The 14,391-nt window shown below is 43.1% G+C and overlaps 1 protein-coding gene across 1 annotated transcript; it reads left to right on the top strand.

The window, feature by feature from the left end:
• The first annotated feature begins 221 nt into the window (after window positions 1-221).
• Window positions 222-13,946, top strand: ilk (integrin-linked kinase). The gene is made up of 13 exons (XM_080844211.1): window positions 222-347; window positions 1,998-2,283; window positions 5,807-5,972; window positions 7,715-7,810; window positions 7,948-8,044; window positions 8,239-8,322; window positions 8,576-8,661; window positions 8,969-9,078; window positions 10,612-10,739; window positions 11,040-11,161; window positions 11,441-11,540; window positions 12,057-12,187; window positions 12,487-13,946. Exons 2-13 carry the CDS (start codon window positions 2,195-2,197, stop codon window positions 12,634-12,636), a joined length of 1,359 nt encoding a protein of 452 aa, XP_080700337.1. The 5' UTR covers window positions 222-347; window positions 1,998-2,194; the 3' UTR covers window positions 12,637-13,946.
• Window positions 13,947-14,391: the final 445 nt, after the last annotated feature.

Consider the following 14,391-nt stretch of genomic DNA (forward strand, 5'->3'; position numbering starts at 1 on the left):
ATCGCCAGGGTACTACGTGTAAACGTTCATTTAAAATATTGCTTAGGAAAAAAATATATACATATTTTACTAAACATTTTTATTTGAATAATGCACACAGTAAGTATCAACTGATTTAACAGTACTTTATTTGTCATTGAAGGAATCGGCTAAGCAAGCCACCATGGCGGCTATTTTCCACTAGAGTGCGCAGTAAGTAAAAATTCTTAGGGAAAGAGCTGCTTCCTAGCCCACGTAAGATTTTTTGAGGGTGTGGACTGTTGGGACGTAAGCAGTCTTTGCTTCAATCTGTCAAGGCAACGATCATTTATTGTTAAATCCGTATGCAATAAAACGGAAAACGTTAGGTAAGTCGTACTAATTTAATGTTATATTGTTGAAATAGTTTAATGACAGACAGCGTTTTGTATATGTTGATATATGCACTTGTGGAAAAGCTAACTTGGCTAGCTACGTGCCCGGTTGTATGGAATGAACGAAGTACCCTGCCATCAGTTGCCAAATAACCTCAGTGAAGATGGCTAGTTAGCTTGCTAACGTTGTGTTAAGCAGTGCACCGAATAATGTCTTTTAATTAATAATCAGTCAACATTGAATTATCCCAAAATTATATTGTATGTAGATAGATATGTAAATAATCTACATACATGTCTGCCTTTTTGCCAACGATAACTAGGCGAATAACTAATGATGGCGCTAGCTAGGTCGCAAGCTAGCTGGTAAGCTAACGTAGCTGACTAACTCAAGTAAATAGACAGATTCGGCATTCAAGTGTTCTCCAACTTTGTTTCCGCTAGATATTTCAAGCCATTACCAGCTAGTTTAAAACTAGTTGTGAACGTAGACTTGGGTAGTGTATAATGTAACCACTTTTAAGTCTAAACTTAGCTAGGTAGTTACTGTCGACTAATAACTTAAACTTAACTACGGGCACTTGAATGACCTGTTAAACGTAACGTGTGTGTATATAGGCCTGTACGTTGTTGTAACTATCTATCTATCAAATCAACGTTTAATTAACATTTCGTGGTTGTAAGGGATACTTTCGAATTTAAGGCAGGTTTGCGGCTTGTTAGGCGCTTGGTAACTTCAAAATTGAAATGGGTATTTTAGCTAACGTTAGGTGGAATTTTAAGTGTATTAATCTTACCAGCGAGATACCTATGATATATGCTGTCACTAAAGTTCTGTAGATGTTAGCCAAAGCTGTCCATTGAAGGAAAAAGTCGGATGCGATTTTAAGTTAGAAAAAGAAATGTCCTAATAATAGGATGAAGGACAACTTGCTGACGTTATTCTGTAGTGGACTAGGTAGGTAACTTGGAATGTGGTTAACTTGGCAACAACCTTGGGTTAGAAGACTACTTATTTTGCTATAAATACTACTGTATTTCATTCGCAAAATCTTTGTATTTGGGCGCTTTGAATTAGCTGTCTCAAAACAGATTGAGCAGGACAAGTCGTTAAGATGACAGTGATAGTAATCTCCATGGAGAAATGGGTGGTCCCAGCGAGGCATGTAAAGTTTCATTCAGGTGGAACTTTACTTTTAGTTATGTGATGGGTTAATTCAATTTGCTCGAATAGAATATACCAGCATGCCTATATGTGCATTCATAAGTTAAGATGTTTTGGTCACAATTGTGTTGAAAGGTAACCTTAGGTCTTGGACACACATTGTTCTGGTCTAGCTGAAGTTGTTGGTGACATTCTTGTGGTTGCTGTTCAGGCATGAATAGATATAACTAACATTTACTATTATTGATCAAGGATGACGTATTGCAGCAATTGACAACTGGTTGTCTCCTGGTTAAATAGCCACTGGTCAGCAAATGATCTATCGAGAAAGTCAGAGTCAGAATAGTCTTTAATCCTCAAAATAAACCATACAGATGTGTTTAGATGAAATTATCTGTATTGATTTTGTAAATGATCATAACTCTGTACTGACAGGTAATGTTAGTGTTGATGCATATTTCTTCATGTTTGTTTTTCAGGTGTACGGAGCACTCCCGCCTCTGTCCCCTGGTTACTGTAGGGGTGTGCTCTGAGCCTGAGGACGAATGCTTTCCAGGCCTCCTTTAAATCTTTGCGGTTACCTCTGTAGTGTGTCCTTGTCCACCCACTGCTACCCAGCCACTCAGTTAGCTGTACGAGTCAAAGTTAGCCCTGAGAGTTAACCGAAGAGGCAATCATGGATGACATCTTCACCCAATGTAGGGAAGGCAACGCCGTTGCTGTTCGCCTTTGGCTGGACAACACAGAAAATGATCTCAACCAGGGGTAAGGCCTGCTGATTTTCCCACAGATTGCCAGAGCACAACAAAGCATGTTTACAATTCTGTCCAAGGAATGGCGCATACCACTGTCATTTACCCACAGGTGGCTGTTTAGCTGCACTCACCTCAAAGAGTCTCATGTTAACTCCTGGTATGCAGCACAAGCCAAGCTACTGTGTGTCTAAGCAACCTGGGTTATTTCACGTAACTGCTTTAAAAGTATGCATACAAAAAAAGAGTTCCCCAAGAAGGGTTGTGTCCTACAGTAACCCCCCTCTGTTTAGCACGTGAACTATAACATGAACCCTTTTTGAATGGCATCTTGCCTAGCTGTGCGTGTATTAATGTATCCTTACGTGACTTTTTCTCAGCCACTGGAGATGGATTTCCCAGGCCTCTCAACAGGAAATGCTGTTTTTGTTTTTTGTTTTTTTTCCCTTCTGTTTAGTTTTTTTTTTTTTAACCCTGTCAGAGTGATATTTAATTAAGTGTAAAATGAGAAGCATGTGAACAAATTTCAGTGGCAATTTGTGTTACATCCTCTTTTATGTATGTAGGTTTCTTTTAAATCAATTCAGCTCGCCTGTCTTTTCTTTTCCTTTAAAAAAAAAGAAAGAAATATAAATCTTGTCATACTGACAGGCAGCCCAAAGCCATTAGCAGATTGCCTGTTGTCTCAGTTCTTCTGACCACTGGTGTTTGCAACAGTTGCAACAGAACAGCCTTGCCTCCTGCTCTGTGGCAGCATATAAGGTGCTCTGTCCTCCCTATCCAGATTTACTTGTGAATTTACCAATTTGCTAGCGCACAGACCCAAAACACCCGACAGCTCTGTGGAATTCACAATGTCCTTACATGGAATACCACGGAAGCCTCAGGGGAGCTGTCTACACAGCCCACCAAATGAGCAGGAGAAAGGGGGAGGAGAAAGGCCTGTTTGTTCTGGACCGTGTGTGTGTGTGTGTGTGTACATCTGAGAGATGTGGGGGGGGGGGGGGGGGGGCCCTGTGAATGTATGGGAGGCAATGCACAAGGGGCCGTATTAGAGCTCATTACCTCCCCGCTCTGCGCTTGACCCATTCCGGTGGATCCTGATAGGTGGCGTTTGATAGTGGCCTCCGTTTCCGCCCCTCATTTCCTCATGCTTGCGCTGATAATTTTTTTCCCTTCCTCTACTTGTCAAGACATTTCTTGAGAGAGTAGTATTTGTAACCCAAGGGTTGAGAAGGCAACTTTTTTTTTTGCCCCGACTTGAAACACACACTCTGTTGGCAGTTTCACAGATGGCTCCAACACTTTGTCGTTACAACACCCTACTACTATGACAACAGAGTGTGAAAATATAAGCATTTATGGCTTCTGTCCGCTCTGTTTGTCCTGCGCATGGCAGGGAGTTGGAAAAAGAGTGGGGGGGAAGAGAAAGAAGGATGGGGGAGGTGTTTTGTGAGTGCCTTTTTTGGTTTGGAGGCTGGGCTGTATACAGAGAGGTGACTTGTTTATATTTAACCCTCAGAAAGCACCTAGCATGTCTGCTAGTCCAGCTAACTTACCACACCCTTCAGCCAGTGAGCTGGAAGGGTCATTATCCATGAAGTGTGTCCATAGCGTAAGCGGAGTCATGAGATATCCCAGTCTGCACACTGATATAAAAATGTGTTGGACTAACCACACTGTTGCTGAGAGAACTTCTCTATTAGGGAAGTTCAAATGTCTGACTTATGGTGTGGTCGACTGTTGATATGGCTCCTTAAACTTCAGAAAGTATGACTCTGATGTCCATGGTTGAGTGGAAGGGTGAGTAACTGTGTGTGGGTGTGCTGTGGCCGTCCCCTAATGATCTCACTGGGTTGGGCCTCCCTGGTTCAGACAGACATGGTGCAGACAGGGAACTCTTCCCGCCTGCCACTCTGAATTATGCTGGCAGGTGGCACTGCCTGAAATAACAACAGTATTACGGGGCAGCAACAAGAGGAGAATGTGTCCATTTCCTGGAGACTGGGACATCCCTGCCCTGCCAGGGTGGGGTGAAATCACTGAGTTCATAACTAAGCGTTCTGGGAATGGCTTGGAGTCTTGGCATTTTTTAAGTGGATGGTATTGAAATCCCATGGCTCAATGTACCTTTTTGGTTTAGGTCTATTTGTTTGTACATTTTATCTGCAAGCATTTTTGGAATGCGTTTTTAAATGCGTCTTTTTTCGGTTACACTTATTCACCATACTGACAGTAACAGAATTCCATAATGAGCTACTATTGTGGAGAGTGGATCTGCCTTCAGTGTGTTGCCATGGTAGGAATTAGGGTCTCTTTGGTGCAACTCAATGATCTTCTCTCTGCAGGAACACATACCCCTCTGTGTGCGGGATAGGGGCCACCCTCCCCCCACAAAGCACCATCAGTTTACCACAAGATTATTCAGTTCCCCCTCTTCACTGCCATGTTCATCCCCGCTACTTGACTTATGTTAACAAGTGCGTAATGAATAGAGTCTAGGGAAGCTACTATTTAGGCCTGTCGTCAACACGCAAAAAGGGCCTCCTGGAATTTCAGAGTCACAGGAATAGGAGGAACTGGAAACAGAGGGAGGATTCCTGGTGCTGCAGAGGGCACATGAGAGCATGCGCCCAGCATTCCTCCCCTGATGTTTGGGCGAGTGTCTCCGTCTCATTGAGAGAGGAGAGGCAGAGTTGAGGAGCCCGAAGAGGAGAGAGAAAGGCGGCGAGAGGATGAAGTGTTGAAGGTCAACAGGCTGGGTGGATGATGCATAGCAGCTGAGGGCCCAGTGTGCAGACTGCTCTCTGCATGGATGAAGGAAGTCTTCTGGAGCCTTATATGGCCTGACAGTGTAAACCAGGCCGGCTGATGTTTTTTCCTCCCTTTTCCTGACTGAGGGAGGCTGCCAGATGCATATCTCTCTCTCTCCCTCTCCCTCTCCCTCCCTCTCTCTCCCTCTCGCTCTTCCCCTCTCTCTCTTCCCCTCTCTCTCTCCCTCTCTCTCTCTCCCTCCCTCTCTTTCTTCCCCTCTCTCTCTCTCTTCCCCCCCCCCCCCCCCCCCCTCTCTCTCTCTCTCTCTCCTATTTTCACTACTCTTGGACCTGCCCTCCTTGCCTTTGTCTTTAGTCAGCTGGTTAGCTCTTTCAAGGGTGTCATGTCTGACCATTGTTTGGAGGATGTGGCAGATTGAAGTAGAGGACATCTGTTGTCATCATTGCTGCCTCTGAGTATGGGCTGAATAACAAATATGTGTAAAATAAATGAACTGATGAAACCTCAGAATAGGTCCAATTTAGTTTTTGAAGTATTCTAAAGTAAGTGTATAAGTTAATCATCTCAGGCTTTTCTGCTGCTACTGTGAGTCATGCAACAGTAATCAGTGTGCAATTTCCACCGGCTTGCTTCAGTGCGAACAGAAGATTGACTGTTTTATATACTCGCTGTTAGCACACAGTCTCTGTGTTGAATACATATTCTATCACAGAGCGCGGTTGCTAATGTGGACGTTCTGGTTTTCTTTTCTGTGTCTTCAGGGATGACCACGGCTTCAGCCCCCTGCACTGGGCGTGCCGTGAGGGCCGCTCCAATGTGGTGGACATGCTCATCATGCGTGGCGCCCGCATCAACGTCATGAACCGCGGAGATGACACGCCTCTGCACCTGGCCTCCAGCCACGGACACCGAGATATTGTGGGCAAGGTGAGGTCTTGTCATCTACCTGACGCCCAGTCATGGGTCCAACTCGCCAGCTAGTTGTGAACTCAAACACAGCTAATAATACTCATTATGAAAGGTGCCCAAGATCCATAAATTCCCTCCATAACGCTAAAGGAACCCTAGAAAGATCTGAACACTTGACACATTGATTCATTGTTTTCAGCTTTTCTGTATGTATTCTGTATATTTTGGGGTCTGTAAAATGTTACAGATAGAATCAGTACAAGGCCTTATGCAAACAACAGGATGCATGGGATTGAACATGATGTATTGAATGGAATATTACACTACAGTACATCTGTATGTACACAAACTATACATTGTACCTGTCAGATGGTTTGTATTAGAATGTGTTTTTTTCTTTTGCAAAAAGGAAGGCAAACCGTCAAGGTTACATTTTTGAGAAAAAAACACATTGTCAAATAAAAGAGCGACTTTAAGCAGACGAACTCAGCTAATCTCAACAGGACTGTCGAGACATTGTGTGCAAATTAGATGTCACAGTAGCATCTGGACAGATTGGTTACAGAGGCTTTACAGTTCTCAGGGCATGCGTGTGACTTCTCAGACTAGACAGAGTCCTGACATGCACTCAGGGAAAGTACAGACGGGGTCCCAATCATTCATGGAAAGGAAAAGCATTTCAAGCAAGCAAGGGCTACGGATGAGAATAAGGTTTATTCACTTTCCTGAAATCCACTTTTAATGTTTGTGTGGCGTCTAATAAAAAAGAGAAATATCAAATGTGATGTGATTGGTGCTTTCAAAGTCCTCACTAACCGAGTTTAAAACATCTGAACAGTGATGGTTACCAGTTTTATTGGATGAAAACATCCAAATGTTGTAATATGTAGGCACTCTGAGATTCCTGTGAATGAAAAGTGCGTTCAAAATAAAATGAATTATTATTATTATTATTATTATTAAATGCCCCAGGGAGCTTTTGTGTTGCTCTCTGCTATAGTGTGAGCGCTGAATTTCTCGCTTAGCGCTTTGTGTTTTTTACCCATTGTGAAGACGGACACTCAGCCAAACGGAGACTAAGCTAAATCCCAGACACGCGCGGGGCGGCTTTGGGACGTGAGCGCGTAGCCAGGGTGAATCATTGGATTTGAGCTGCCGAGGGCCTTTGTGGCCGCTGCGTTTATATTAGACATGTTATAATAGTTTTGGAATGCTACAGGAGAGATCCAGAGGCCTGCTGAAGGTGTACGGTGTGTGCTTTCAGCAGCTGGCTCAGAGTAAGGCCCAACCTGCTGCTCTTATGCAATTTTTAAGAAAGTCTGAAGCGGTAAATTAGGAAACTGCTGATGCGTGAATTTAGATGTTTAGTGTGTGTGTGGGTAGAGACTGTTTCTCCACAGCTTCTGAGTGACGCCACCAAGTACAACGCTGGAGAGAGAAAGAGGAAGGAAAGAATTAACCCATATGTACACTGAAACCAATGCCACACATTTTCATCCCGCTTGTAGACAGGGGTGAAAGGTGTGTGAGGGGTTTGTACTTATGAAACTAAGGATGGAAAAAATGCAGATGCTCAGTCACCTCAACTTCTGCCAGTACTGCGCATAAAAAGCCGAAAAGTTGTCGAAATAGTTGCTAGTGCAATTACAAACACCCAGGAGATGGTATCACCTTTTAAGCAGTGAGCATGTTGATTCACGTGCGTGTCTCCTCCCTAATCCTGTGTCATGTGTAAGCTTTGCTGTGATCTTGTCCTCCAGCTGATCCAGTGCAAAGGGGACACCAACGCGTCCAACGAGCACGGCAACACGCCGCTGCACTACGCCTGCTTCTGGGGGCAGGACCTGGTGGCCGAGGTGAGTGCTCCCCCTGGTGGTCAGACCCATGCAGCCCGCTGAGTGATGCAACACATATGGTCCTGCAGTGCACACACAACGCCTGCCTCTGAAGGATAACGTAGACATTTCCTTTTATGGTGCTTCTCCCCCCTCAGGACCTGGTAACTAGTGGCGCCCAGGTGAGCATCTGCAACAAATACGGAGAAACCCCACTGGACAAGGCTAAACCACACCTGCGTGACCTCCTGAAAGGTATTCCTCGTGCTGCATAGACAGACTGATAGGAGTAGATAGAAAACAGATGTCTCTTCTCTCAACATGTGTCATCAGCTTCTGGATATTTCAATTTGTTCATTGCACTAGAAATGTGTGTCGTTGCTGCCCAAATCTGGTCCTGCGGTGGCATGGTTTGACGTTTTATTAAGTGATTTTTCCTCCTCTTGCAGAGCGAGCAGAGAAGCTTGGGCAGAACTTGACTAAAGTTCCTTTCAAAGACACTTTCTGGAAAGGCACCACTCGAACACGGCCCCGTGAGTCATGTTCAGTAATTACTCTCGGCTCGGGCTAGCAGATCAATCTCTGCCAATGCACTGAAATCTGTGCAGTCATGCAGAGCACTCACTCTATAAAGCTCTGATATGTGATCGTAAATTAAAAAATGGGAACGGTAAATCAAAGGAAATTTTGAATTCATTAAACACATTTTCAGAAAACACATTCCCTGCCTAGGAGATGTTTGACTGTGTGTGTGTGTGTGTGTGTGTGTGTTTTTTGCATTTTTAGGTAACGGCACACTGAACAAACATGCAGGCATTGACTTCAAACAGCTGTCCCTCCTATTGAAAATTAACGATAACCACTCCGGAGAGGTATGGAACCTTCACATGTATTGGTCGTATTGTAACCATTAAATATATAATATAAATGATTTATATTTAAGCATCCACTACATGTAATATTGATCCTCTGTCAATACAGACCCTGCTACATATGTTTTGTATATCACTCCAAAAGATTTCCCATTGACTTGGAGCTGTCTGTCTACCAGCTTCAGAGATTGTCTGGATAGTTCTATTTTGCCAACAGGATGTGATCTGGTCTTTCAGGACTTGTCACCTGTAGTTGTGGCTGTGCTAATGACCTAATGTGGTTCTAATCACTCCTTTTTCTCTCTAGCTGTGGCAAGGGCGTTGGCAGGGCACTGAGGTTGTGGTGAAGCTTCTGAAGATTCGTGACTGGACGACCAGAAAGAGCAGAGATTTCAATGAGGAACATCCCAAGCTAAGGTATGTCAAATGTTGTCTCCCCACAGAGTAGCACATCAATTTTCTCTGTTATTGTGTGTAATCTGTAACACTGTGTCCTTTTAGTTTGAATTATCTGCCCAAAAATATTTTGACCTCTGATCCCTACAATACATCTGGGAAATGGAAATGGTGCCATGTGACTATAGAACCTGAATACTTGAATAGAATACGAAGAAAGATTCTCCACCTGTGTTTCTGCTTAAAATGATAAAAATATTCAGAATAAGTGGCATAGCAGTTAGTTGGATTTCAAAACGTTGTTCTTGTCCAGGTTACCCAAGCAGTATCCCCGTGGCAGGTGGAGTTGAGTTTGCATCAGATGTCTTTAGAAACTAAAAACTGCTTAGAGTTTTATCTGGACTCTTAACAGATGTGTCCAGATGCAGCTGAACAGCGGTTTCTGAGGAAACATTTTTCCTTTATGGAACTGCTTTGGATTTGTCAGATGTGGTATTAGTCTGAGTGATAGTAATTGGCAGTTTCCAAGAGACCAGAACCCCCCCATTGCATGGCAAACCCATTTTAAGCATTTAAGTTTGTATTAGGAGGCACTGGCCAGAAATATTTTTCCACATCTGCACTCGGAATGTGGAAGGAAAGATGGCGGCGGACCCTGTCGGTGAGAGGTGACTCTGATTGGCTGTTTAAATCAAAGGTTTCATTTATCTCCAGCTCTCGACACTGGTTCAGGAAATCCCCTTGAGGCTGTGGCTGTAGTCGGCCCATTCATGATTGCACCCATTTAGTGCACTGCACTTTCTCCTTCTTCTTCACCTCTGCCTCATCTTCTCTTTGTCCACAAGCAAAATCCTGAAGGCTGACAATGCCAGTGCCATTAGCAACTTCTTATCTAACGAATTTCCGATTAGAAGTAGCTATATTATTAAACCATCACTGGTAAGCGAGAGTGATGTGAAAAATGATGCACAAACGCTGCTTCGTTTATGGTTTGGTATAGCAAGTTTTTTCCCCTCAGGCAGGCGCAGAACGTTCATGCTAGTTGGCTGGAGACTTTCTGGCCAAGACAGGCCAATCACTGTCGGCCTTTATCACTAGGGTTGCGTACCGAGAACCGGTTCCAATACAACCGGTACCTACCCGGACCGAGATGTAAACAAAAGAAGTATCGGTTAAGTACCGGTATCGGAAAAAAACAAAACGATACCCATCCCTATTTATCACCACTAGTTCTTTGTCTCTGGCTTTAAGCTGTTGGGCAGATGCTTTATGTATTATTTCTTGCCTGATCTCATCAATTCACTTCTGAACCCTGAGCACTGCTCGCCTGCACAGACACACCTCAGTGTTTTGTTTTTTAGTCATGCCGGTTTGTGATTCTGTTTTTATTGCCATGGAAATGAATGTACATCATGATACTGCCTGAAGTATGATGATAATTTTTTACCTCTGTTGCCCACATCTATGTATATGTACCTTTTAATTCTCATCCTAGTGATGTGTCTGTGTCTGTCCTGTCCTCCCCTGTCCTCCTTGTCCCGGCATCCATCGTAGGATATTTTCCCACCCGAATGTCCTTCCTGTTCTTGGGGCATGTCAGTCACCCCCTGCCCCCCACCCTGTCATCATCACCCATTGGATGCCATATGGTTCTCTCTATAATGTACTTCATGAGGGCACAAGTGAGTACTGCGTCGGTCACCTCCTATATTGTAGCTTTTTGTAAGTGCACAGGTGTCAGTGTAGAGGCACGTCCATATGCAGAATTGTATCTGAAATGCATACTTTTGCCATATGGAATAATTTTGAGTGAGCAGTGTAGATATAATGTGGCAAATGTCTTTCACTGTGTGAGATGCAGGCAAAGTGTTTGCAAAGACATAATCTGGTGTAGCTCACAGCAGGATGCATGCATTGATTATCCAATCCAGTGCAGTGATGTAGAATAATTAGACTGGATCTGTCTTTTTCCTCCCCAACAGACTTTGTGGTGGACCAGACTCAGGCGGTGAAGTTTGCCTTGGACATTGCCTGTGGAATGGCTTTCCTGCACACGCTTGAGCCAATGATTCCCCGCCACTATCTAAACAGCAGGAGCGTCATGGTGAGCCCACTATAAATATTTACCACCAAATCTCTGCCGCCACATGAAATGAAAAATCCTCTTCCTTCGTGGGTCCCTCTGACCTTCTCTTTTACTTGCATGCCAGTGAAATGTTTTTCTTCCCTCCGATTTATGTCCCTGTGGTGCTACGAAGGGACCTCAAGCTCCCTGACAGAAAACAAAATTGTGCACATTCTTTCTTCACTGACTAGCTTCCTTTTCGGAGCTCTATTGTCTTTTTGTGCCTAATTCTGTGCTTTTCTCTGTCATGACTTCCAGATTGATGAGGACATGACTGCTAGGATCAGTATGGCAGATGTGAAGTTCTCCTTTCAGTGCCCAGGGAGGATGTACTCTCCAGCTTGGATGGCTCCTGAGGGTACATCACTCTGTCTTGGCAGTATTATTATTGTTATTGAATATTATTGTATATTATATTATTATAGTATAATATATTATTATTATATATGAATATATTATTGTATATTATTATTATTGACTTATTGTCTCAGCACAGCCCATTTCCTTATTCTTTTAATGATGTTTTTGGACATTTACTGCAGTCAGTAGCATGGGTAGAACATGTCTTGAGATAATGCTCTTTGACCACAATAGGCTTAATATCCAAGAAGAGACTTGGGCGATATAACAATACATGTGCATTTCTCATAAAGTTGGTGGAGAGTGCTGTTGGAGTCACTTCCCTTTTCAGACCATTTTAACTGCATTTGCCATAAATGTATTTATAAGCGTATATGCTCACTGTGAGGACTTTCACATGGTCAAGCATGGTTCAAAATCCATCATGAGGCTCTTTCTGGTTGTGCATCAGTCTTGTGCTGTGTAGGCCAGCTGTATAGCTTTCTCTGACTCTCTCTCTCTCTCCGTCTCACAGCCTTGCAGAAGAAACCAGAAGAGATCAACCGACGCTCTGCAGACATGTGGAGCTTCGCCATACTTCTGTGGGAGCTGGTTACCAGAGAGGTTCCCTTTGCTGACCTCTCAAACATGGAGATTGGCATGAAGGTTGGTCATTAAAAGTAGCCAAATTGTTATCGTATTGTGTGTCTTTACCCCACAGAAGAGACTTTTGTCATTACATTTTACTGTAAAATGTTGCATACATTCTCTTGGTGCAATTGCAACACAGGACTATGACAAAAGACTCCAGCTAATTGACAAAATCTACCATATCAATTCATCGGCTGCTATGAATACAAAAAAAGAGGATGTGAAAGACACACATGAGCGAAAGCCTTATTTATATGTCACATCCGCTGTTAGGTATTGGAAATGGGAAAGTTGTCTTTCTTTCTTTGCTCCAGGTGGCCCTGGAAGGACTTCGCCCCACCATCCCTCCCGGCATCTCACCCCACATCTGCAAGCTCATGAAAATCTGCATGAATGAGGACCCGGCCAAGAGACCCAAGTTCGACATGATTGTGCCCATCCTGGAGAAAATGCAGGACAAGTGAAGCATCCCCATCACTCTCACTCACTCACTCAATCACTCCCTCCCTCCCTCCCTCCCCCCACAGTATGCATACCAGATATCTCGCTCCTGTTGGCACCCGAGTCGCGGTGCCTTACCAGTGTTGCCTTAAACTCCTTCCTTTCCTGACTTTACGCTATGCTGTACACCACTTTAACTCGAGTTTCTGTAAAAAAAAAGAAAGAAAGAAAAAGCATCAACGATGTCACATTTACTGTTTTATTTTATTACATCTTTTTTTCCCCTCATTTTTCTAAGGTATGTTTTTCTTATTAATATTATTGTTAATATGATTTTACTTAAGATACTGTGTGTGTGCACACCCCACCCTTACATGTATTGCATTGACTGTTATTATGTCACAGGCTCAGCAGGTTTTACTATATTAATGACTGATTTACCTGCGTAGAGCCAAAAGACCCTTTCAGTGCCTCCAATCAAAGCAGTTTCTTATTCCTCTCAGTTATAAAAAAAAAAGAAGTCAAATAGAGTCTCGCCATCTGTCTGGACAGACACTGTGAACACTTCTGCTTTCTGATAGAGAGAGGACTCCTCCCCTACTCCAAAATGATGTGTGTCGTCCATTGCCCTCTACGCTGTTGCAAAACTGTAGACTGTGGTGATTCTGTGTTTGTCTTTCTTTGTGCAGGTGTGTCCTATGTGTGTGTGTGTGTGTGCATATCAGATTGTGCAACTGCTGTAAGCTGCTTAATCAGTCCAATCATTTCACTGTGCCCTAAAGGGAAGCGGATAACGTGAACCTGTAACATCACACTTGTAGGCCGTAATAGTATTGCAACACCACAGAGGTGGATAAACGAGGCTGTCGCTGGTGTTCTCTTGTGAAGCTGGGGCATTGTGCCTAAATGCCTTGGCCATGAAAAACCTCACACTCTTCTCTCCATTGCATTAGGCGTCCTGCGTAGCAGTCCGGTACATTTCACACAAGTGCTCAATTGTGCAGATTTCTTTTTGTCATGTTTAAAACAAGAGTATATATGTCAATACGAAATCACGTACCAGAAAAAAAACTCCAGCGCTTACATTAACTCCCCAAAGGAAAGGTCACGTTATATTATTTTCACACAGTGCTCGTTTTTACTTTACTTTGGGACTTTGCTGCTTGACCTCTTTTCAGTCATTGCCATGTTAACTTTGCATTACATTATATATTTCTTTATTTTTAAAATTGTATTTCATCGTCCATCCACTTGCTTGCTTGTTCTGAAAGAGGGGCATAAGCCAAAACCAAGCATGTCTTTAAATATATGTAATTTATATATGTGCATTAAAGAAATATACTTGTTTAAGAAAGTATTTTGTCTTTCACAATTCATATGAGTTCAATATATTCAATAGCCTGAAAACGTTTAGTCAGATTTCAAAGGGGCATTTTTACAGTATAGAAGGGATTTGTACTTAAATACTTTGGTTTAATATTATACCATCCTTTAAAGCAGTGGTTCTCAACCTTTTTTCAGTTTTGTACCCCCTGTGAAATATTTTTTCAGCCAAGTACCCCCTAACCAGCGCAAAGCATTTTTGATTGAAAAAAAATATGTTATACACAGCTCTATGCCATCATTGTCTGATTTATTAAACTGTCAGCACTGAAGATTGAACATTGAATATTGTTGCATTGAACTGAGTGCGTTTGCAATTACATTTTAGTAAGAAACTTGTGCTTGTGCTTCGCTGAAAATCTTTGTCAGTCTTGGTGGCAAGGAGGCAACTGCTG

The sequence above is a fragment of the Sprattus sprattus genome (genome assembly GCF_963457725.1).
Source record: "Sprattus sprattus genome assembly, chromosome: 9".
In the NCBI taxonomy this organism is placed as follows: domain Eukaryota; kingdom Metazoa; phylum Chordata; class Actinopteri; order Clupeiformes; family Clupeidae; genus Sprattus; species Sprattus sprattus.

Coding starts and splice junctions, on each gene's coding strand:
- ilk (XM_080844211.1), top strand. CDS start 2,195: ATGGATGACATCTTCACCCAATGTAGGGAAGGCAACGCCGTTGCTGTT. Junction 8,323..8,575: donor CACCACTCGAACACGGCCCC/GTGAGTCATGTT, acceptor TTGCATTTTTAG/GTAACGGCACACTGAACAAA. Junction 8,662..8,968: donor ACGATAACCACTCCGGAGAG/GTATGGAACCTT, acceptor TTTTCTCTCTAG/CTGTGGCAAGGGCGTTGGCA.